The sequence below is a fragment of the Jaculus jaculus genome, chromosome 2 (genome assembly GCF_020740685.1).
Source record: "Jaculus jaculus isolate mJacJac1 chromosome 2, mJacJac1.mat.Y.cur, whole genome shotgun sequence".
Lineage (NCBI taxonomy): Eukaryota > Metazoa > Chordata > Mammalia > Rodentia > Dipodidae > Jaculus > Jaculus jaculus.
The window spans coordinates 7,377,494-7,402,731 of NC_059103.1; the positions used below are offsets into that span (position 1 = coordinate 7,377,494).

The following is a 25,238-nucleotide window of genomic DNA, read 5'->3' on the forward strand; positions in this document are numbered from 1 at the left end:
ATGTGCGCCAGGCCCTCCGGTCACTGCAAACACACTCCAGTTGCATGTGCCCCCTGCATCTGACTTATGTGGGTACTGGGGAATTGAACCTGGGTTCTTTGGCTTTGCAGACAATTGCCTTAACCAGTCAGCCATCTTCTCCAGCCCTAGAATGCACTATGTAGTCTCAAGGTGGCCTCAAACCCATGGTGATCTTCCTACCTCTGCCTCCCATGTGCTGAGATTAAAGGTGTGCACCACCAGGGCTGGAGAGATGGCTTAGTGGTTAAGTGCTTGCCTGTGAAGCCTAAGGACCCCGGTTCAAGGCTCGGTTCCCCAGGTCTCACGTTAGCCAGATGCACAGGGGGGTGCACGCATCTGGAGTTCGTTTGCAGAGGCTGGAAGTCCTGGCGCGCCCATTCTCTCTCTCTCCCTCTATCTGTCTTTCTCTCTGTGTCTGTCGCTCTCAAATAAAAAATTTTAAAAAAAAACTATTAAAAAAAAAAAGGTGTGCACCACCATACCTGGCTTAGGACTGTTTTAAATTTTGATGTAGTCCAGTTTGTTTTAGTTTTTACTTCTTAGTTTTTGGTATTTTCCTTTTGTTTTTCTTCTTTTCTTTTTCTTTCTTTCTTTCTTTTTTTTTTTTCTTTTTGAGGTACAGTCTCACTCTAGTCCAGGCTAGAGAGAATGGCCACACCAGGGCCTCTAGCCAGTGCAAACAAACTCCAGATGCATGTGCCACCTTGTGCATCTGGTTTACTTGGATACTGGAGAATTGAACCTGAGTCCTTAGGCTGTGTAGGCAAATACCTTAACCACTAAGCCATCTCTCCAGTTCCCCCTTTTTTTAAAAAAAAAATATTTATTTATTTGCAAGGAGAGAATAAGAATGGGTGCGCCAGGGCTCCCAGCCACTGCAAATGAACTCCAGATGCATGTGCCAGTTTGTGCATCTGGCTTATGTGGGTCCTGGGGAATAGCGCGTAGGTCCTTTGGCTTTGCCAGCAAGCACCTTAGCGGCTAAGCCATCTCTCCAGCCCGGTTTTTGGTGTTTTCTGAGAGGCTAGTTACTCTAAGGTCATGAGGGTTCACTTCTGTGACGATGACTCAGCAGTGGGTAAAGTGCTTGCAGCACAAGTGCGGGGCCTGAGCTGGGGTCCCCAGCTCACCTGTAAAATCTGGCCATGGGGGCTGGAGAGATGGCTTAGCGGTTAAGCGCTTGCCTGTGAAGCCTAAGGACCCCGGTTCGAGGCTCGGTTCCCCAGGTCCCACGTTAGCCAGATGCACAAGGGGGCGCACGTGTCTGGAGTTCGTTTGCAGAGGCTGGAAGCCCTGGCGCGCCCATTCTCTCTCTCTCTCCCTCTGTCTTTCTGTGTCTGTCGCTCTCAAATAAAAATTAAAAAAAAAAATATGGCCATGGGAGTGTGTGTGCTTGGATTTCCAGTGCTGGGGAGGAAGAGCCAGGAGGATCTTTGGGGCAAGCTGGCTATCCAGTGAACTGAATCAGTGAGAAACCCTATCTCAAAAACATGTGGCAGAGAGCAGTTAGGGAAGACGTCTCATGTTGACACCTAGCCTCCACACCTACATGCATATACATGCACCCATGCACACGCGTATACACACACAAGAATTTGAGGTGTGGGTTCTTACATTTATGTTTGATTACAGTGTGAGTTAGTTTTCTGTGTATGGTGTGAGAGTGTGTACTCATTTTGAGGTGTGTGGCTGTCCAGCTGTCCCACTGTGTCTGTTGAAGAGTTTGCTCCTTGAATCATCTTGGCATCCTTACTGAAAGTCACTTGACCACAAATGAAAGTACTTATTTTCTGGAATAAACATTCCTAGCCTCAGAGTTATGAGTCACCATCTCTTAGAACTATCAAAAGAAACCACTCTACGGTATGGAAAAATCCTTTTCTTTTTTGCAAATAGACTCAGTGATTAAATTTTTTGATGGTAACTTACAGAATGAATATAGATTTAACTTTTATCTTAACTGGTAAGTAAATATTTGCTGAACTTTCTTATTTCTTGAACAAGGTAGTTGACTGGCGTCATCCTTTGTGTTTTCCAGGCCCCTGTGTCAATAGTTTCTACTCCTTTTAAGGTTTCTAGTTACACCGCTAATTACTGGCTTCAAATGCCTTTTTTTTTTTTTTTAAAGAAGATAAGGCTTAATTAAAGAATATGAAGTATGGAATTTTCTTATTCTAGAATAGCAGTTGTCTCTCCTTGTGCCAGTTAGTGAGATCCCCAAGTAGAGCAGGGAGTCCTTGGTGCCAGTGCACCTGGGACCCAGGTTCACCTCCTGCTCTTGGCTCCTCCTCGCAGAGACTGGCATTTGACTGCAGATCTGTCTAAGGATGCACATTGCTTCTGGACTTTCCCATTGTGATGTTCTTCATGTGACCTACGACCTTGTGCTCTTCCACTGAGCTACATCCTGAGCCTTGTGATTACTCTCCCCCCCTCCCCCAGCTGTGTCTCTGGGTTCCTTCATTGCCCAGTTCCATGGATAAAATAGGGTTCATTTATTTATTTTGTAGTTTTGAGACAGGGCCTTTTAAAACAGTATTTTTTTTTTTTAAGAGAGAGCTAGAGAGATGGAGGCAGACAGAGAGAATGGGTACCCCAGGGCCTCTAGACACTGCAAATGAACTCCAGATGGATGTGCCACCTTGTGCATCTGGCTTACATGGGTCTTGGGGAATCAAATCTGGGTCCTTAGGCTTCATGGGCAAGTACCTTAAAATTGCTAAGTCATCTCCCCAGGTGTATGTGTGTGTCTGTGTGTGTGTGTGTGTGTGTGTGTGTGTGTGTGTGTGTGTGTAGGCCACCTTCAACTGTCATCCTCAGGAATGCTGTCCACCTTTTTTTGAGACAGGGTCTCATTGGCCTAGTGCTCACCAATTAGGCTGAACTGACCAGCCAGCAGGTCCCAGGGGTCCTATCTCCATTTTCCCAGGCTGGGATTACAGACACACACACACACACCTTCTTTTCACATATTTTGTTATCACTATATTTCTGTTGTAATTGGGAGAGTGTCTTCCTGCTTTGTCTACAAATTCTATGTACAATCCTTCCTGTGCTTGAGCAGTGTGCTGTCTTGCAGGATGGCAAAACAGAAGAGAAAAGGTCCTGAAGTGACGGAGAAAAAGAGCAAAAAGCGGAAGCAGCTGTTGACAGGAGAGATGCCGAGGGTACCTGAAGCCAGGCCGAGTGAGGAGGCAGCCAGTTCCAAGGTAAGGTTGCAGTGTCTGCGTGGAGCAGACCCAACCTGGCAGAAGCGTATGTGGACACACTCCGTGCTTCCCAGGCACTTTCAGCTGGAGGAATTTGGTGGTGGCTATTGATTGCCTCTCTCTAGGCACCACAGCTGCTGGCTGCTTTGTGTGCCCAGCTTGCAGGGGACTGTGAGGGGTGGCATGGCCAGGTAGAGGGCCCTGGAATGGGGAGCCTGGGCTGGGCTGTCAGGGCCCTGCTCTTCACCTTGATGTGTGCTTGGGACAAGGCCCGGAACCTGTGTCTACAAGCTCACGTCTGGAGCAGGGGTATGGCTCAGTGGCACAGCACTCGTCTAACGTGTGTGAGGGCCTGCTTTGGATCCAGAAAACAAACACAGTCCTTCATGTCTAAAAATGTTCTTAATCCAAGCCACATGTGGTGGCATGTACCTTTAATCAGGAGTCTGAGGTAAGAATTCAAGGCCAAGCTGGGTTACAAAGTGAGCTTTAGGACAGCCTTAGGTAGAATGAGACCCTACCTTGGGAAAAAGAAAATGTTGTCTAGAATGGCATGTTATGCATTTGGAAGTAATTAGCATTCCTTTTTATTTATTTTTTTAATGTGTGTGGTGTATGCATGTGTGTATGTGTGTATGTGTGCATGTGTGCATGTGTGCATGTGTGCAGCCCGCATACACATGGGTGGAGGCTAGATGGGGGCTTCCTGGGCTCTATTTTTCTTCCACTTTGAGACAAAGTTTCTTACTGAACCTGGAGCTCCCATCATATTTTGGTCAGACTGGTTGACCAGCATACCCCAGCAATCCTGTCTCTGCCCCACTCAGTGCTACAGGTACAGGCACGTGTGGCCATGCCCAGCCTTTTGCATGGGTACTGAAGATGGACCTTGGGTCCTCACGCTTGTACAGCAAGCCTTCTTACCTGCTGAGCCGTCTCCCCGGCCGGCCCCAGCACTTCTCTCTAACCCACATGCAACAGCACCAGTATCTAGTTTTAATACTCACTGAGAGAGCACATGAACTGTGCTTTTACTAATACTGTCTAGTTTTAATTCTTTCTCCTACAAAGCTTACCTATCATAGGAATTCATATGTACACCTACATTTTAAAATTTAAAATATTTTTGTGCTGGGTGTGGCAGTGCACGCCTTTAATCCCAGCACTTGGGAGGCAGAGGGAGGGGGATCACAGAAAGTTTGAGTCCAGCCTGAGACTACATAGTGAATTCCAGGTCAGCCTGGGCTAGAGTGAGACCCTACCTCAAAAAAGCATAACAAACAAACAAACAAACGATTTTTGTAGCCAGGCATGGTGGTGCATGCCTTTAATCCCAGCTACTTGAAACTGCATTATTAATTCCAGGACAGCATGGACTAGAGAGAAACCCAAGCTCAAAAAAAAAAAAAGTTTTCTTTTGTTACCTAGAAAGTTTCCAGGGTAGAAATGGTTTTCTTCTACGGTGAGCTGCTTTACAGTTAGTGGGCAGTCCTCCCAACAGCATGGTATATTTTAAATTTTGACAAATGAGTCAACATAAAATAATAAAATGTGCATCGTGTGATGGGATGGCTGTGCTGTTTGTGAGTGTGTTTTGTTGTTTTGAGACTAGGTCTTATCTAGCTAAGATAGGCCTCAGTTCACAATGCTATTGCCTCAGCCTCCTGAGTACTGGGGTTACAGGTATGTACCACCTCACCTGAAAAGGATTTTTTTACAATTTATTTATTTATTATTGTTTTATTAGCAACTTCCATGATTGAAAACAATATCCCATGGTAATGCCCTCCCCTGCCCACTTTACCTTTTAAAACTCCATTCCCCATTATATCCCTTCCCACTCTCAATCATTCTCTCTTTTATTTTGATGTAATGATCTTGAAAAGGATTTTTTTAAAAAAATATATTGTTTTTCAGTGCTGGTGATGGAACCTAGATTCTTGCCAGCAATTGCTCTGCCTACCCCTAGGCCACATTCCCAGCTCTCTAGCCCTGAAAGGTCTTTAGGTGGCCTTGCACCTGAGTTCCAATGAAGCAGGGTTAGTATTGGTTTTATTCTTGTTTCTCGTTTTTGGAAGATGAGGAAGGCAGACGGATGTTGGTCTCACTCTTGTGGAGTGTTGGCCTGTTTTATAATTTGGAGCTACCGGTAGAGTCATAGCTTTGGTTGGTTTTCTGGCCACAAGTGTTGAGAGCCACAGTGGTGGGCTGTCCCATGGCCTTGGAGGAGGTGTGCAAGCTTGGGCCTGTGCTGCAGCAGGATGGGGGCTGGCTAGTAGGGAACCGGCCAGCAGGGGTCGGCAGCCACACTTCTGCTGGAGAGAGAGCCTGTGTTCTGCAGGTTGCCTTTGTGACTTAATGCTATGGTTTGAGGGTTGGGGGCTTATATCCATAGACCCCCTTCTTGTATTTCTGGAAGACAGTCTTCTAACAAAATGGGGTCTTTCTGTGCTTAATAATATATGCTAGTCTCTGCTGATAAAAATGTTTATTCTTGCACTCCTCTGGTTCTCATGGGAAATTGTTAGAAGGATGCGTCAGACATGTTTTTTAGAGAAAGCATACAGAAAGCTGAACCTAAGTGTTCAGGAAGGGTGGGTCACAAGGCCTGGAAAGTGGCAGGTCCCGTCACTGAGGATCCCATGGAAAAGTACTGTGCTGGTCCCCTCCCTGTTTCTCAGTGGCTATGAATGAACCTTGGACTCCACAGTAGGGAATGGAGAAGACTCTGTCCCCACTTGGGCTCTGTTGTCCTCCCAGAAATGTCCATCTGGGGAGCTTCCTGGGCCTTAGCAGCCACTTCCCACAACATAGCATTCTGTGCCTGCGCCAGGACAGCCCAGTGTCCCCAAGTGGTGGGAACTTCATCGCCCCTTGGGGAGTGGTTTCCATGGAGCTTGAGTGGAAATGTGGCCCAGCCTACAGAGCTTCTGGCTGCCCGGGCTGCGGCCCTCCTAGTCCTCATGGCGAGGTCTGGAGTGCGTGGGCGCCTTTCCCCTGGCCCCGCTTGCTCTCCACCCTATCACAGAGGCCCTGGAGCAGTGGCAGTCTGTGATGGCCCTGGACCCGGGGGTGGGGGGTGGGATTCCCAAATGCCTTGCTGGTCTGGTCATCTTGGAACTGGGTCCCATCACTGACTGCTGATCTAGGATGGCCCTGGTCTGTGCTGTTTCCTTCTTTCTCAGTTCTGCCAGCAACAGAATCTCCAAGGTTCCATACACTGCATCATCCTCCCAGTTGACACTTGCATCTTATTTATTTATTTATTTTGTTTGTTTGTTTTTCAAGGTAGGGTCTCACTGTAGCCCAGGCTGACCTGGAATTCACTATGGAGTCTCAAGGTGGCCTTAAACTCACAGTGATCCTCCTACCTCTGCCTACCGAGTGCTGGGATTAAAGACATGCGCCACCACACCCGGCTTATTTATTTTTTGTGGGGGGCTAGGTGCATGTGTGCCACATGCATATGTGGAGGTCAGAGGGCAGCCCTGAGGTGTCCTCACTACAGAGCAGCCTTGCTGGCATGGGTTCTACTTGAGTTCCTAGACCCCTAAGTGTGGTGAGCCCAGTGACTGCTGCTTGATGGAAGGACAACCAGGCCTTGGGGGTTGGTGGCTGGAACGGTCTGGCTGCCTCCCTAGAAGGTTGACAAAGCTGCTGGTATTGTGGGAAGGAATGACTATGTCACCACCCCGATGAAGGTTGCCATAGGCACTGCTGCTCAGAGGGCTGACAGGGAAATAGTGGGGGTCTACATTGATGGGGCTGAACACCAAGAAATTGTATTGAGCTTCTGTTTCCTCCTGAGATCAGACAGTCCTCCCTGGACCCCAGGAGGTGGGCTGCCATCCAGGGCTTCCCTCCTGTGTCTCCTGGGGAGACTGTTGACCAACCTCCCTGTGGCAGCTCCTGGGTTACCTAAGTACAAGGCAGGACAAAGAAACCCTGCCTGGAACCCGGAGAAGCCTGTCTTAAGAGTCACCTTGCTGGTGGTGCCTCAGGACAAAGGCTTGTGCTGGCTGCCAGTGGTCTGAGGCCCACTAAGGGCAGTGCTGGCCAGAGGGTGTCAGTGGCTATGCAGCTCTTCTGGCTGTTCACACCCTTGGAGCTGCCCCGACCCAGGGCCCATGAGCAGAAGTAACAGGTCTGAAGAGGACCACTTCCTGTGCTGGGACCCCAAAGCAGAGCAGGCGAGATGATGTTCAGGGTGCTGGTGAGGATTCCTGAACACACACTGCACTATGTTCTTTGTGCCCAATGTCAAAGCCAGGGCGAGCTTGTGTAACCCACAGGGCTTGCTTGACTTTCAGGAGTTCTGTTTGTGCGGATGGGCCCCAGGCAGTCTTAGCACAGATGCTGACTCCTGCAGCCCCTCACAGAGATACAGCACAGCCCCTGAAGCCCTCCACCCATCCACTGAGCAAGGGGGTCTTGGGAGGCTCTAGGGTTGCTTTTTAGAGATTGGGCGTGCCAATCTACTGTAAACAAACTCCAGATGCAAGCACCACTTTGAGCATCTGGCTTTACGTGGGTACTGAGGTATTGAACACAGGCAGTCACGTTTTATAAGCAAGCGCCTTTAGCTGCTGAGCCATTTTTGTTGTTTTGTTATTGTTGATGTTTTTTCCTTTTAAGCTGCTATGAATGTGCTTGTGGGTTCTCACTTCTCTGGGCTAGTGCTCTGGTGGAGTTGCTAGCTTGTGTGGTCTTTCCCTATTTGGTTTTGAAACCAGCCCTGTATTCCCCAGTGTCATTTCTGCTCCACACCTCTGACTAGGCAAAGTCAGTGTGTGCTGCTGGCCCTGCCAGCCGTCCTCATCATGAGGCTCACATGTTTTGTTGTTGTTGTTGTGTTATTTTTTGAGGCAGGGCTTAGAGCCACGATTCTCCTGCCTCGTCCCTCCTAAGTGCTGGGATTATGTCACTACACCCCTTTGGTACTTGGTTTTTTTGTTTTGTTTTGGTACTTGCATTTTTAAGAGTTCAGGCAACTGTTCTGGGAATTAAGAGGCAGAGGTGAAACGTGCAAAAATATTTTATATTTATTTATTTGGCAGAGAAAGAGGGGGAGCGAGAGAGCAAACGGGTGTGCCAGGACCTCCAGCTACTGCAAATGAACTGTAGACACGTACGCCCCCTTATGCATCTTGTTAACATGGGTCCTGTGGAATCGAGCTTGGGTCCTTTGGCTTTGCAGGCAAACACCTTAACTGCTAAGTCATCCCTCCAGCCCTGTATTCACTTTTGATGTGTCCTGACTCATTTGCTTAGGTGATTTCCTTGCCTCTTTCTCTCAGAGCTTTTCTGGGTGGCCATCTCCATCGCACTAGGCTCAGCTTAGAGGGCGCAGGTGGAGGTAGGCTGAGGCACACGGTTTCTGAGCAGGCTGGCTCTCCACATGATGTTCCTGGACAGATCTTGCCGCAGCTCACCCACCTTTTTGTCCCTGCAGTGCCCATCCTCAGCCTGTTGACTTAATGGAGGAACTGTGGAGGAAATGAGGTTGGCCAGTGATCCTCAGCTCAGTACCATGGAAATGTGACAGATCTCACTTTGGGCCAAAGGAAACAGGATCTGTGTCCCCACCCCCATGGCCAGCTGCACTCCCTTCAGCATCTCCTGCTTCACTTGCTGCTGCCGTCAGCCAGGGAGATGTCTGTGAGCCGCGCTTCCTCATGGCCAGCAGAAAATAACACAGCAAATGTAATTTTAAGATAATGTTTGTTGTTTTTCCTGAGTTGTACAGATCAATGTAAAAAATATTAGCAAGTACAGAAAAATGTGCAGGAGCAACCAAGAGGACCATTCCTACCACCCTGAGGTGTACTTCTGCATGATGGCCTGAGCCTGCATGGCAGCTAGGCGCTGCTGACATGTGTATTTCTGTTTTCCTGTGTGACAGGGAATGCCATTTCCATCTCAGTTCCCTCCCTCCCTCCCTCCCTCCCTTCCTTCCTCCTTTTCCTGTCCTCCTTATCCTCTCCCCTTCTCTCATGTCGTTTTCTTTTTCTTTTTGTTTTGTTTTATTTTGAGTCAGTCTTGTGTGTCTCAGGCTGCTCTTGAATTTGATGTGTAACCAAGGATGACCTTGAATTTCTGATTCTACTCCCCTCCCTGTCACCTATCTTACCTGCTGGCTTTTATGAAGGTTGCCATCATGTAAACCCAGTGGGAAGTACAGACATGTGCCACCACACTGGACTTAACTTTTCTCTCTGGTTAAATGTGTGTCCCTGTGTACGTGGGTGTGGAGGTCCGGAGAGGACTTGAGGTACCCACCTCTGCTGCTCTTCTGTCTTACTTCCTTGAGATAGACTTTCACTGAACCTGGAGCTCATGTCACTTTTCAGTCGGACTGACCAGTGAGCCCCAGCAATTCTGTCCCTGCCCTTCAATGCTGAGGTCTCAGGTGTGTACAGCCATTCCTGGCTTCAGGTCCTGTGCTCTTACCCAGCAAGTACTCTTACCACTGAGCCACCTCTTCAGACACTTCTCTTGATCTTTCTGTTTTGTTTTTGAGGTAGGGTCTTACTCTAACCCAGGCTGACCTGGAATTTACTATGTAGTCTCAGGGTGGCCTCAAATTCATGGCAGTCCTCCTACATCTGCCTTCCGAGTGCTGGTATCAAAGGTATGCACCACCATGCCCAGCTCATCTCTTGTTTTGTTTTTAATTTTTTTAATTCGTTAGTTTATTTATTGGAGACCCAGGAGGAGAGAGAGAATGGCCGCTTCAGGGCCTCTAGCCACTGCAAACAAACGCCAGACATATGTGCCACCTTGTGTATCTGACCTATGTGGGACTTGGAGAATTGAACCTGGGTCCTTTTGCTTTGCAGGCAAGCATCTTAACTGCTAAGCCATCTCTTCAGCCCCTTGTTTCTTGTTTTGTTGAGTCAGGGTTTCACTCTTTATTCTAGGCTGGCCTAGAATTTATGATCCTCCTGCCTCAGTCTCATGAGTTCTGGGCACACAGGCATATACCAGCCTGCCTGGCTACTCACATTTATTGTGTTTGAATTATATGAGGTAGGCAGGACTTTAATTGCAGCCTAGTGCATACACTGCCCCCTTTCAATCAGCAGTTCTTAAATAAACTATTCTTCGGGAAAAAAAATAAATTACAAAATCCTAGCTGCTGTTCCAGAAATATGAAGAAATAAGTGAGTGAAAAGTCATCCACAGAGAGTGAGAATCCCAAGGCTATAGTAGATATTGGCACCAGGCCTTATTTATCCCATCCCTACTATATGGGAGCGCCTAGTTGGGAAGTGATGTGCAGGCCAGTGGAATTCATGGGTCCCCACAGACAAGTGTACAGCTACCCAAGGGGATTCCCAACAAGCTCACTTGGAGGTTTTTTCCACAGTCCAAAAAAAAAAAAAAAAACTAGGCTGGGGAGATGGCTTAGTGATTAACAAGGAATGCTTGCAAAGCTGCCAATCCGGGTTCAGTTCCCCAGTACCCATGTAAAGCCAAACACACAAAGCGGTCCATGCATCTGGAATTCATCTGTAGCAGCAAGAGGCTCTGACGTGCCCATATATTCTCAATCTCTGCTTGCAAACAATTAAAAAAATTTTTTAAAAAATCACAGTCCATGCATAGAAAGGAGCCGTCATGAAAGCCAGCAAGTAAGACAGGTGATACTGGTCACAAGAACCCCGTCATAAGGCATCCAAATGAGTTTAAATTGTTTTTGACACTTTGAGGACTAAAGGAAAGCCCATGGCACGAGGAAAGAAGAGGTAGGGTTGAAATAGTGGAAGCAAAATACTAGTCACGGAATCAGAAATGAGTACAGGAACAAAACGGCAGATGTGGTTGGAGAGAGCCTGGGAAGCCAGAGAGCAGATGTGGGGAGTACCTGGTTGGTCGGTGCACAGGGAGGCATAGAGCTGAGCGGTGGGGTGAGAGCTGTGGCCTACCCAATAGGACAAGTGGGAAAAAGACAGCGCTTCAAGAAAAAATTCTGAGATTTGAGGACATCCGATACCCGGGGTAAACAGTGAGTTCTTACCTAGGCACATGGCATAACACAGCAGAACATCAAAGAGCCAATCCCAGAATTTGCAGCAAGAAAGGCTGGCCAGCCAGGGTGTCCTGTGGCTGTGTGGCTGCCCCATGTCTGTCTAAGAGAAAGATGTGGTGTCATGTGAGTGCGGGCATGCTTTCTAGTGAGGTGGGTGCTAGTGGGAAAGGAGAGGCATTTCTCTCCTTCAACACACAGCCAAGGAGCAGGGATGCTAGCTTCCCTGTGAGCTTGCTGCAAACTGCAGCAAAGCTCAAAAGGTAAGAATGTGGAAATGCCTGTGGCTAATAAATGGAATTGGACAGATGGTGAGAATGGCTCCTAGTGGCTTTCGGATATCTGGCAGTTTTGTGAAGATAGTATTTGTTCCACACCCTGAAGTAAGAAGAAAGATGAAAAACAAAATCTTTGTGTCTTTTTCTCATGAGAAAAAAAAAAGAGAGAGAGAGAGCATAGTGTGGAAATAAGATCTGGAGGCCCCGACTGGCCTTGAACTTCCTGTGTAGACCACACTGGCCTCAGAGTCTCTATCCTTCTGCCTCAGCCTCCCACGTCCTGGGATCGTGGGTGTACACTGCCACACCCAGCCCATCTCCTATACAGCCTGGGATGGAGAGCAGTTGAGTTCCCTCCCTGACCTGCCCCAGTCTCCCTTTCAGCAGAGGGGCCAGGACCGGCAGCTGAGTGGGTGGCCAATTCTCACTTTGCTTAGTCGAGTCCTCACCATGGTTTGGAAGCTGATTTTGGCTCTTTGATTCTTGGGTGGCAAGTATCTACTGCTGCCCCGTCTTCCCGGCTGGGGTGCATCGCCGCTGGCCTTTTCACTCCACCCTTGCTGCTGCAGAACTATGTGAAGGAGGCTCACTGCTGGCTCCATTGTGGTCCATCTGGTCTTCATGGCCAGGAGCTCTGCAAGTAGAGGAACAATGTGATTCATGTCCTGGCGTGGTGTCGGAATCAGGTGTGCCCTCCCTATCGTGCTCCAGTGGATGGATGCATAGTTCCCAGCAGTCCCAGGGTGGCAGTTGGGGAGGTGGTGCTTTGCTGGATAGGTGTGTCACTGGGGTGGATCTTGAGGTTCATTAACCCTCAATTTGCCAGTGTTAGTTGACTCAGTCTCATGCTGTGGTTTGCTACCTGCTGAGACAGAGGTGATGTCCACCCTCTGCTCATGCCACATTTTCCCTTGCCATCGTGGAGTTTCCCTCGAATCTGTAAGCCAAAATAAACCCTTTTTTTTCAAGGTAGGGTCTCACTCTAGTCCATGCTGACCTAAAATTCACTATGTAGTCTCAGGATGGCCTCAAGCTCATGGTGATCCTCCTACCTCTGCCTCCCAAGTGCTGGGATTAAAGGCATGCACTACCACACCTGACTCTGGAGTAGATTTTTAAAAAATATTTTACTTTTATGTATTTATTTGAGAGAGAGAAAGAGGGAGGGGGAAAGGGGGAGAGAGAGAGAGAATGGATGTGCCAGGGCCTCTAGCCAATGCAAATGAACTCCAGATGCATGTGCTACCTCATACATCTGGCTTATGTGGGTACTGGGGAATCGAATCTGGGTCCTTAGGTTTCATAGGCAAGAGCCTAACTACTAAGCCATCTCCCTGGAGTGGATTAAAACAAAAAACAAATTTATTTTTTTCTCAAGCAAAGACAGAGAGTGAAAGAGCATGCTTGGGCTTTCTACCACTGCAGATGAACTCCAGATGCATGCACCACTCTGTGCATCTGGCTTTACATGGGTACTGGGGAATCAAACTCAGGCTTTTACGCTTTGCAGGCAAGCACTTAAACCACTGAGCCATCTCTCCAGCCCTTTTTGGTGAATTTTTTTTAAAGTTTATTTATTTATTTGAGAGCAACAGAGAGAGAGAGAGGGAGAGAGAGAGAGAGAGAGAGAGAGAGGGGGGGGGAGGGAGGGAAGGAGGGAGGGAGGGAGGGAGGGAGAATGCACACACCAGGGCCTCCAGCCACTGAAAATAAACTCTAGATACATGCACCACCTTGTGCATCTGGCTAATGTGGGTCCTGGGGAATTGAGCCTTGAACCGGGGTCCTTAGGCTTCACAGGCAAATGCTTAACTGCTAAGCCATCTCTCCAGCCCCCTTTTTTGGTAAAGTTTTGAGGTAGTGTTTCATTTTAGGATAGTCTGACATAGAACTCACTTGAAGCTCTACACTGGCTTCCAATTGCTAGCATTTCTTCTATCTCGGCATCCCTAGTGCTGGAATTGAAGGTGTGTGCTCCACTTCTTCCTCCTCCTCCTTTTCCTCTTTCTTCTTTTAAGGACAGGGTCACATTTAGTCCTGGCTGGCCTCAAATTGCTGTCTTACAGAGAATGACCTTGAACTGCTAATCCTCCTGCCTCTACCTCTCAAGTGCCTAGTTTATACAGTGTTGAGGACCCAGGAGCCCGGGGTATGCAGGCAGGCAAGCATTACTACTGAGCTATATCCCCAGCCCAACTTTGTTTTAATTTCTAAAAACAAAGCTTCCCCTTTTAAAAATAAAGCACACTCATTGTAAAAAATACTGAAAACATGGAAAAGTTTGGAAAGAAAAATGTTTGGTAGAGTTTTGCATACTTGTCATTTTTCCCTCAGCATTTTAAAAGCAGGCCAGTCTTCAGGTTTCACAGGGAGCTTTGTCACCCATGACTTGGGTGGTGACCAAGAGTCAGCCTCTCGATAGTTCCAGACTTCTGTCATTTCGGAGTCTGGCCAAGGTGATATCAGGCCACCTGGGCTAACAGCCCTGTCCTGAGATGTGCACAGAGGCTTGCATGTGTCACCTCTCTGTTCCTTCAGCAGCTCAGGTGGCCTCTCTGTTCCTTCAGCAGCTCAGGTGGCCTGGGTCAATAGCCTCAGACTCTGTTGGAAAACCTGTCCCATACTGATGGCAGAATTGGGCAGTGGTTTTTTTCTCTCAGGTACAGATGGCCATGATGGAGTCACTGACTTGAAGGTTATGGTATATGTTTGATTTTTTGTTGTTGTTTGTTTTTCTTTTTTTTTTTTTTTTTTTTTTTTTTTTGGTTGTTTTTCAAAGTAGGGTCTCACTGTAGCCCACACTGACCTGGAATTCCCTATGTAGCCTCTGGCTGGCTTTAGACTCACTGTGATCCTCCTACCTCTGCCTCCTGAGTGCTGGGATTAAAGGTGTGCACCACCTTACCCAGCTACATTTGTTTGTGTGTGTGTGTGTGTTTTGCCTGTTGTGCTGGGGATAAAAGCCAGGCCTTACACATGCCAGACAAGTGTTCTTCCACTGAGCCATGCCCCATCCCTGCCGTGTGCTCCTAAGGCCCTGAGACCTCATTTGTGATGCGCCTGTGTCCCTCCCAGGTCATTGTGCCTGCGCTGGGCTGTGTCTTCTTCATCTTACAGCTGCTTTGCAGTAATAGTCCCTGAACTGGACATGTTTACAGACCACTGTGGGGTATCTGCCTGGGTACTGCCCTTTGCTGGATTGTTCCGGCTTCCTGACTGCTCTCAGGTCTCCCAGGTCAGGGCCTCACCTGGGGGAACCAGCCCCAGGTCTGTCTAGGAAGCTCTTGTCATTGCGGCCAATTGATACTCACAGGCAGTGTTAGGCACTGGCTCCTCACACAGGGTGCTCAGGGTGCTCCCATTTGGGGGTCTAAAGTTCCAGACTGAAGAGTGCAGGCCGCATGTTTGTGTAGTCCTTTCGGAATTATTCTTGTAACAACATAGAAAGATTTCCCAGGGTGGAGCATCCACAGCTGGGAAAACAGTTGTTGCTTTGAAGACGTTTTCCCAGGCACAGAGCACACATCTCCTGCTGTTAGGCGCACGAACAGCATTGGGCATTGCTTGCTGAGTTTCTAGAATGGGCAATGGCAAACTCCACGATCCCTTGTTGGAAGCATTCTGCCCAACCCAAGAAGGACTGTGTTTCCAGTGCCCAAGTGCCCATCTGAGTGTGGCCAGGCATCAGGACTCCTGCAGTGGTTATCTGAGTGTAGCTGGGTATTAGGACACCTATGATAGGTACCCATCTGAATGTGGGTGGGCATCAAGACATCGGTGGCAACTGCCCATCTGAGTGGACGGGAAGTGCAGGCCGCAGGACTCCCAAAGCTCCTTGTAGGCTGTTCGCCTCTGTGGCATATGACTTCCATGCTGTGCTCGCTGGTAACACTTGGGATGGGTGATTGGTCAGTACTGAGCCTTGGCCTGGGTGTCCTCATTCTGCAGGCCCTGGGCAGAGCCTTGCCTCTGCTCAGGACAGCATGGCAGCCTGTGTGGCTCAGCTACATGTGTGCAGTAAGCACAGGCTGGTGTCACTGATGGCTGGGCTCTAAGACCAGGTACACAGGAGAAGCCAGTGTTAGACCAAGATGAGGCCCTCAGTAGGATCCTTCACTGCGCAGAGCTGGCGGCCCACTTGCTCCTTCTATCATGTCGTTCCTGCCACTACTGGGGGTGCTTTCCTTGCATGGTCCATGGGATCCCGTTCCACACGTGTTCCAGGTTGGGGGTGATGTTCTATGCTTCCATGTCCTGTGTTTGAAGTTAGATCAGCTGTGGACCCAGCTTGGGTCTCAGGCAGGCCCTGTATGGAAAAGCAGAGCAGCAGGGCTTGTGCTGTCAGTCCGCTGGCAGGATACTGTGGCTCTGCCCAATAAGAGTACTGGGTGGCAAAGAGAAACTCTCGTTTCCGCAATCCCAGTGGGGTGCCTGAGGGCCAGCAACTGCACTGGCGGTTGTAGAAGCCTGCTGCTCCAAAACCTCTAGAAACCAGAGACTGGCTCTGGGCTCTTGGCTGGAGGCTCGTGGCCATGCGCTTTAAGCCACCCAGATACTCAGCTTGTGGCAGTAGTGGGAGGCCGCAGCAGCAATGGCACCCTCTAGCCCAGTGTCGACAACTCCAGGCCAAGCATTGGGTGTTAAGACCTTGGTTTTACAGGGATGAGGCTTCGCAGCCTGTGGGCCTCAGGTGTCTGAGTCCTTTGGTTCCAAAGGCTGGGCAGTGTTGTGGAACCTTTCATCCACCAGGGCTGAGGTGCCTCCTCTGCAGCTTGTCCTTGTCCTCTCCTCAGCTCTGCTGGTGTGTGCCCTAGCCACTCTCTGGAGCTCTGGAGCCTCTCTGGTGCCACTGCCCGTGTACTTTGTGTTACCAGCTCAGCCTCTCTACTAATGATGACTGAGAGTAAACAAGGGTCCGGGCTTGGAGGTGCACTCTGGAGGTAGAGGTAGGAAGATTGCTACAAGTTCAAGGCCACCCTAAGACTGCATAGTGAATTCCAAGTCAGCCTGGGTCAGAGTGAGACCCTATCTAGAAAAAACAAAATAAGAGTGCCAGGCATGGTGGCCCACGCCTTTGATTAAAGCACTCGGGAGGCAGAGGCAGGAGCATTGCCATGAGTTCAAGGCCACCCTGAGACTACATAGTGAATTCCAGGTCAGTCTGAGCTACAGTGAGACCCTACCTCGAAAAAGCAAAAAAGAAAAAAAAAAATTAAAAAAAAAAAAGAAAGAAAGAAAAGAAAAGAAACACTACTTGAGAGAAGGGCCTAATGCTACAACCCCACAGGGCAGCAAGGGAGGCATCTGCAGGCAGATTCACATATAGAGTCTGACAACCGACTCATACAGCCAATCAAAGGCTTTTCGCTGAGCCACGGGAGAAGGTGGGTGGGAGGGGCGCAGGCAGTGCTCCCCTCTGGCCTGGGTGGAAAAGGCTACAGGGGCATCCAAAATTCATCAAGGCCCGTGATGGCAAAAAGTCCAGCACCGGCTATTTGAAACTGAGGTGGTGGTGTGGGCTCAGCAGAAAGCGGCTGTCCAAGGCTTGTCCAGCTGGTCCTCTGACAGGCAGTCCTTTCTCAAGGGAGCGGGGAGGGCGTAACAGCTGCCAGTCCGTCACCTTGGCCTGCCCTGTAGCAGTGCTTCCAGAGCAGTTGACGCGCTCCTACCGCCGCTACCTTCTGCTTCAGGGAGGGCCGCCCCCACCCGCTCCCAGTGCCTACGGTGAGCAGGAAATGCCCTGGCTTCCGCTTGTGGTACATTATGTGTATGGTGCATTATGTGTATGTAGATGTGCAGGTTCACATGTGTACTCATGCATGTGGGGGCTTTGATAACTCACCACTTAATTTATTGAGGCAGGGTCTCTAAGTTGAATCCAGAGCTCACCAATTGGAGATCACCACCTTACCCAAGGATCCTGTCTCCCTCCACTCCTGAGTGCTGGCATTACAGACAGGCTGTCATGCCCATGTGGTGTTTATGTGGGTGCTAGGGGGTCCAAACTCAGGTCCTTATGCTTGTGTAGCAAGCAGTTCATCCACTGAGCCATCTCCCCAGCCCGTTTGTTTTGTTAAATAAGTCACATGTGAGATATGTTCTGAACTTCTCATGTCTTGGGCTTCCCACTGGGAAATCAAGCATGTCCAAGTCTAACCTGCAGACAATGTGCGTTCTCGTGTGGTGACATCTTTTCTAGCCATCATGACACGAGTGGCTCCTGAGTGTTGTTCTCTTGAAATGTCCGGCTGGGTTGTGTGCTGGTTTACTGGCCATGGCCTTCCTTTCATACTTGCCCCTTCAGAACCTCTCCAGTGTGGCTTTTCCTGTGCCCCTTCACTTGTTCTTGGCATCCCAGTTAACCGGTGTGCAGAAGACCACTGTGCGATGGTGAGGCCAGGGTGTTTTGGAGCACATGTCATTTTGTTAGCCACAAGAGCTCCTGTCCCAGTGGTCTGTGTAAATTAACTGACTAGGAGAAGAGGACCCACGTCAGCCAGGCTGGATCTGTACGTGCTGTGTGGGATGTGTGCATGTGCTATGTGGTGTGTGTATATTGCCAGTGCACACGCCAGTCTGGGGCTCCCGCCTCTGTGGGCTTTCTGCTCCCGGGAGTTCATGCTCCATGCCGCTCACGGCCACGCATTCCTTCTGGCCTGGAAGCCGGCTGCGTCCTGCTGTGCTAGGCCTCTTCTTGTTGACGTCCAGCACTGGCCTTGGTGAGGCAGCTCTGCATTCCGGGGCTGCCTCTTGGGTCCAGATATGGCTACTAATGTCTTGATTCCCTCTGGTGTACGTCGCCAGCATGTCTGAGGAGGACCATTGGTTTCTGATGAGCGAAGGAGATTGGCCATGTTTCCATGCATATAAATTGAGTTTTCTTGTTTATTTTCATTTTGTAAGAAATCTAATATGTGGCATTTTTTTCCCCTTCCTTCCTGCTCCTAAACTTTTCCTCAAAACAGTCACAAGTACCTCACTGTCACACTTCATCCAAACATGCCATTTGACAGTTGGTGCTGTCTTGAGGTTTAACATGGGTGTATGGAATGTTTTTAAAATGTATGTAAGTGCATGCTTATGTGTGTGCGGTTATGCACATGGATATGGAAGTCAGAGGACACCATCAGGTGTCATTTCTTAGGTACCACCCACTTTTTTTGGAGGCAAGAGTTCTCAGCGTCCTGGAGCTCACCAATTTAGCTAGATTGGCCAGCTAGCAACCTCCGGGATCTTCCCAGCACTGAGATCACAGGCACATAACCCCACGCCCAGCATTTTTATGTGGGCTGGGGATCAAACTCGAGTCCTCATGCTTCCACTTCACTGACTGAGTTGTCTCCTCGGCCCTAGAACTTTTTTTTTTTTTAATGGCACTTGGAATTTGAGGCAGGAGGATCATGGTTCCAGGCCAGCCTTGGCCACAAAGTGAATTCCAGGTAAGCCTATGCTAGTGTGAGACCCTCAAAAAGATCAGAGAGAGGGAGAGTACATGCAAGTGAGCCAGGTGTGGTGGCTCACACAATCTTAGTACTCAGGTGGTTCTGGTAGCAGTTCCTTGAGTTCAAGACCAGCCTGAGCTACAGATTGAGTTCCAGGTCAGCCCATGCTACAGTGAGACCCTGCCTCAAAAAAGCAAGGAAGGAAGCAAGGGAGGGAGGAAGGGAGGAAGGAAGGAAGGAGAAACAAGACTGGAGATTTAACTCTGTGTAGATTTGGTCCCCAGCATCAGAAAAAAATAAATAAATAAACTTGGTTCAAGAGAACAAATCAAGGAAGTTGCCTTGTGTCCCACAACACAGCCCTGGCTGGAGACATGTGCTCCTACCAGTAGGAGCCCAGCTGCTGTGCATGGTAAACTGGACTGTGAGTGCCCAGTGCCTTGCCCACCTGAGCTCTGCCCTTCCCTACCTGCTGGTCTGTTGAATCATGCCCAGCCGGGGAGCAGGCAGATCTTCTCAGGATAAGCTAGGTGTAGAGAATTCACTCTGGATTTTCTTTTATAGTTTACAAGTTAGGTTTGTCAGCTTCTCCCCATTGTGACAGAGTACCTGAGAGAAACAACTTCAGAGAAGGAAAAGTGTGTCTTGCCTCACAGTTTTAGACCGTTGCTGGCCTGGCTGCATTGTTAGGCTCTGGTGAGGCAGGACACCATGGTGGCTGGAGCATGCAGTGCAGGAAGCTGCTCACTTCATGGTGGCCAGGGAGCAAAACGAGAGAGGGAAGAATTGAAGACCAAGTGTACCCCATAAAAGCGTGCTCCCAGTGACCCTCTTCCTCCAACAAGCCCACCCACTTGTCAGTCCATCCACCTCTGATCCACCAGTGTGTTGACCCACTGATGAGCTCCTGTCCCCAAGAACACTGCTGCATCAGAGAGCAGGCCTCTAGCGCCTGAGCCCAGGGTCCCTTCTGGGTCCAAACCAGAGCCTGTGTGTTTGCTGCCGACAGATTAAGTTTTCTTAACATTTTTTTTTATTGTGTGTATGCATGCATATCCATGTTTAACCATTGCATTTGCCAGGCTAACTGGCCCGCAAGCTTTCAGTGCATCCTCCTGTCTCCACCTTTCTTCCTGCCAAGGGTTCCCTGGGATCTCAGACACTTGCATTACAGTGTGGCTTTTAAGGTAGGTCCTGGGTCCGCAAACTCAGAAAGCCAGCACTTTCTCCACTGAGCCATCTCCCCCACCCCAGCTGAAGGGTTTCTGAGAAGAAGCTGCTTACCCAAGAGGAAGCCCAGATGTTTGTTGGTATTTGGGGCTAAGCAGCTATAGGCTTGATGGGCGAGCTCAGCCCTGTATCATTGTGATGGCTTCATGCTAGGGACAGCAACAGGTGAGTGATACCATGGGAGCCAAGCAAACAGCATACAGCGCCATGCTACCCCAAGGAGTGTCCTCAGGACCAGATGTGAGGCAACACAGGGCTGTGCATCTCCCCTCCTTTCCCACTGCCCTGTCTTTCCACTCACATGCACCTTCTCTCTCCCCCAAATATCCTTTTGGGAACTTACCATCTCTTGACTCTTTTGAGGCAACAGAGAAGGCCGCTGTCTCCCCTGTGGAGGTTCCCAGGTCTGTGAAGAAATGTGGCTTTGGGTCTGGTGATACCTGCTGTAAGTCGTAGCTTGGGCCCACAGCTCTGAAGCCAGCATTTGATTTGAGCAGATGATGTAATTCACACTGCAGCAAATGCACTACAGATAGTCTCTCCTTCCTTTTCCTCCTCCTCCTCCTTTACTACAAAGTACACTCGTTGGGGACATACCTCTTTCCTGAGCACACAGTGGCCAAGGAGAACTGCTGTCTCTGACCACAGCCATCCTCTCACAGTTCCTCAAGGTGGGCATCCTGATAGCATAGCTGACTGCTTGCACTTGAACTTCACGTGGGTGAGGACATATTAAACATTACATTCTTCTTACCTTTGGAGATGTTCTTTGTAACTATTTTAGCCTTGCTATTGTCTACAGCTATAAGTTACTCTTATTTATTTATTTTGTTTTTTGGGGGTAGGGCTTTACTCTGGTCCAGGCTGACCTGGAATTCACTATGTAGTCTCAGGGTGGCCTCCATCTCACGGGGATCCTCCTACCTCTGCCTCCCAAGTGCTGGGATTAGAGGCGTGCGCCACCCCGCCAGGCTGATTGCTCGTTTTTGTCAGCATAAATATGTTGTTCTTCTGTCAACTTGTTAGTAGATGTCTTGGTAATTACTGCCATGAGCACTCCTAATGCATGTATCCTGTCTCACACATGTCTGACTTCCTCTTAGGGACAGTGGGTGGGGTCACAGGGTCTTAGTGTTGTGACTCTTCATAACTGCTGGGTAAAACAAGGGAAGGAGTAACATAACAGGTTACCACAAGAGGGCTGCAGAGATGGCTTAGCGGTTAAGCGCTTGCCTGTGAAGCCTAAGGACCCCAGTTCAAGGCTTGATTTCCCAGCACCCACGTTAGCCAGATGCACAAGGGGGCGCATGCGTCTGGATTTGTTAGCAGTGGCTGGAATCCCTGGTGCGCCCATTCTCCCTCTGTCTCTCTCTCTTTCTCTGTCACACTCAAATAAATAAATAAAAATGAATAAAATTTTTTTTTAAAAAAGTTGCCAGAAGACTCAATGGCTGCCAGGCGTGGTGGCGCAGGCCTTTAATCCCAGCACTCGGGAGGCAGAGGTAAGAGGATTGCCATGAGTTCGAGGCCACCCTGAGACTCCATAGTGAATTCCAGGTCAGCCTGGGCTAGAGTGAGGCCCTACCTTGAAAAACAAAAAACAAAACACAAAAATAAAAAAAAAAAAAAAGGAGGAGGAGAAGAAGAAGAAGAAAAAAGAAAAGAAAGGAAAAGAGGAAGTCTAAGACCCAGTGGCCCAGTAGTTGAACTACTAATGTGTGTTGGTCAGAAGTGCAGCCTCTTTGGTAGGCTAGACTCATGGTGTCAGCCCCTAGCTGTCCCAGTGGTCATTAAAGGATCACAGGTCCCCCTGGCCATTGATCAGGGCTGCTCTCCTTCCTTGCCATGTGGGCCTTGGCTCTCTGTGCAGAGTGAGAGCGGGAGAGGTCAGAACTTGAACTGGAAGTCACACTCAGAGATGGTGCCCCTCCCTTTGCTGCATGCTGACTAGGTCCCAGGTGCTGCCCAGACAGGGGAGGGTCCCTCAGGGTGTGACTGTGAGATAAGGCTGTTACAGAAGTAGCCCAAAGGTCCTGTTTCCCAAACAGGTTGTGCCTGTTCACATAGCAGCAGAGGAGCCGGATGTGCCGTTTCCTTGACAACACTGAGGATGGCCAGGCTTGTAAACCACGTCGTGTCATGTGTGTGACTATGCACATATGTTTCACTATGTGTGTCTCCATGTGTGTGCCCATCTGTGACAATGTCATGCGTATGTTTCTGTACTCCTGTGTTCTTCCTGTGTGTGGGTTATGCATGCACATACATGTCAGAGGGCTGGATAGAGGCAACGGGCCCTATTGTCACCTACACTTTAGTTGGCCACACTGGGATGCAGTGTGTGGGATGGGGTATAATTGGGGGGATGTTGGAGACAGGTGACCTCTAGACACCCTATACTGGAAATCAGCCTGGGAGTGCTTGTCCCCGTAATTCTTTGTGCCCTGAAGGAGCTGGTTTTCACATGTGCTGTCCACTCACTGGCAGTGGCTGCCTGTCCCTGGGGGTTGTCTGTGGAGACCAGTCCTGGGTTCTCCTGGCTTTGGGCACTGGAGTTTGGGAGGGAGACTTGGGAGTAGGAGACCTGCCAAAGCCAGGCAGACGCACTTAGCCCCTACCTGCCGTGAGCCGCTGGTGCCTCCTGCCTTCCTTAAGCAGGTGCTCTCTGATGGCTGCTGCACGCGGTCTGGGCTGGCAACATGCCAGCATGAGGGAACACCCATGTTCTCAAAGCTAGCTCACATGGGGAAGGAGGACTCCAGGTGGGAAGTAAGAAGAGCTTGACGGTAGACCAGGCGCTTGTGAAACTACCCAGGCCCAGTGCTGCACAGGGAGGAGAAACAGCACAAGCTGCCGGTTCTATTGTGCCTGGTCTCTGGAGACCAGATAAGTCTCAGCAGAGCTCCCCCCTCCCCCCCGCATGTAGCTGGAGCTACTCCAGGACCCACAGCTGACTTCTGATGATAAGTTTCAGGCTGATTCCACCCCAGGCTTAGGACACTGGTAGGTGTGGGTGCACTTTTTGTTCTGGGTTCCTGTGGCTTTCAAACCCCCATTTGCAGATGTGCCCCCACCCACTGCACAATGGCTAAAGATTGATTAGCTCAGCAATGACGTCTTCCTGACACCACAGGACTGGGTGTGTGAGAGAAAGCTGAGGGTGTGTGTGTTTCAGTTTGGCCCTGGAGGCTGCGAGGCCCAAAGGCCTATGATGATCCTCAGACTTCTGCTGTGATGAGCAGGTGCCATGGCTGCTTGGGCTCTGATGGGACCCTCACTCTCATTCCTCAGAGCTCTGGCACCGTCTGCCTAAGGCCTCTTCCCAGAGGATATACTGGCCCATGGGAGACCCTTAGCCCTCCTCTCGGGGCTGCAATCTATGCCTGCTAGCAAGATGCTCTGCAATCACCTTCCCTGGAGTATGAAAGGCTTGGGTGTAATGATGTTCACAGACTGTCCCCCCCACCTCTTCCTCTGTGTTTCTGGTGCCCACAAACCAGCTGACTACCCTGCCCTCGAACACCCGAGGAACAGAGTGCTGATTCAATCTGGAAGGAATCTTTTCTCTTCATCGCTGCCCGTGTCACCTTTCTCACCTTGTTGAGCTGCTCCTCTGAATCTGTGAACCACAGTAACTCCTCCTTAAAAACATCTGAAGCTGGGCTGCAGAGCTGGCTTAGCAGTTAAGGAGCTTGCTGCAAACCCTAAGGATCCAGGCTCCTCTCCAGAACATGCATTAAGCCAGATGCACATGGTGGTACATGTGTCTGGAGTTTGTTTACAGTGGCTAGAAGACCTGGCACAACCATTGTCTGGCTGTCTCTTTCTCATATAAATAAAAGAAAAAAAATATTTAAAAAAATTGAAGCTAGGGAGCTGAAAAGATGGCTCAGCTGTTAAGGCACTTGCCTGCAAAGCCTAACGACCCAAGTTCCCACATAAAGCCAGATGCACAAAGTGGCACATGCATCTGGAGTTCATTTGCAGCATCTGGAGGCCCTGGCACACCCATTCTGTTTTTCTCCTCTCTCTCTGCTTATATATAAATAAATGAAAATTTTATTTAAAAAAAATCTGGGGCCAGGCGTGGTGGCACATACCTTTAATTCCAGCACTAGGGAGGCAGAGGTAGGATTACCATGAGTTCAAGGCCTCCCTGAGACTACATAGTGAATTCTAGGTCAGCCTGATTCAATTCTCCAGGACCCCCGTAAGCCAGATACACAAGGTGGCTCATGCATCTGTAGTTTGTTTGCAGTGGCTAGAGGTTCTGGTACACCCATTAATGTATAATTTTATTATTGGCATCTTCTATCCTTATAGACAATAAACCATGATACTTCTCTTCCCTCCCCCACTTTCCCCATCACAGCTTTCCATCATATCCCCTCCCTCTCTCTATTAGTCTCTCTTTTATTTTGATGTCATTGTCTTTTACTCCTATTACGAGGGTCTTGTGAAGGTATTGCTAGGCACTGTGAGGTCATGGATATCAAGACCAATTTCTGTTTGGACAGTTGCATTGTAAGGAGTAGTACCCTTCCTTTGGCTCTTACATTCTTTCTGCCACCTCTTCCTCAATGGACCCTGAGCCTTGGAGGGTGTAATAGAGATGTTTCAGTGCTGAACACTCCTCCGTCACTTCTTCTCAGCACTATGTTGTCTTTAAAAAAAAAAAAAATTTATTTATTTGACAGAGAAAGAGGGACGGGGGAGGGGGGGAGAGAATGGGCATGCTAGGTCCTCCAGCCACTGCAAATGAACTCCAGACATATGCTTCCCCCTTGTACATCTGGCTAATGTGGGTCCTAGGGAATTGAACCTGGGTCTTTGGGTTTGCAGGCAAATGCTTTAACCGCTAAGCCATCCCTCCAGTTCCATGTTGTCTTTTGGGTCATCCCATTGGTTTCTGCCATCTGAAAAGAGAAGCTTCTCTAACCTAAAGTCATTTAGCTGGGTGTGGTGGCGCATGCCTTTAATCCCAACACTCAGGAGGCAGAGGTAGGAGGATTGCTGTGAGTTCAAAGCC

At 49.2% G+C, this 25,238-nt stretch overlaps 1 protein-coding gene across 1 annotated transcript in view; it reads left to right on the forward strand.

The window, feature by feature from the left end:
* Positions 1-25,238, forward strand: part of C2H7orf50 (chromosome 2 C7orf50 homolog) — a 121,780-nt gene that overhangs the window by 5,086 nt on the left and 91,456 nt on the right. Inside the window, exon 2 of the mRNA XM_045142829.1 lies at positions 3,101-3,230. Within this exon, the coding sequence (XP_044998764.1) occupies positions 3,101-3,230 (130 nt within the window). The remainder of the gene's footprint in view (positions 1-3,100; positions 3,231-25,238) is intronic.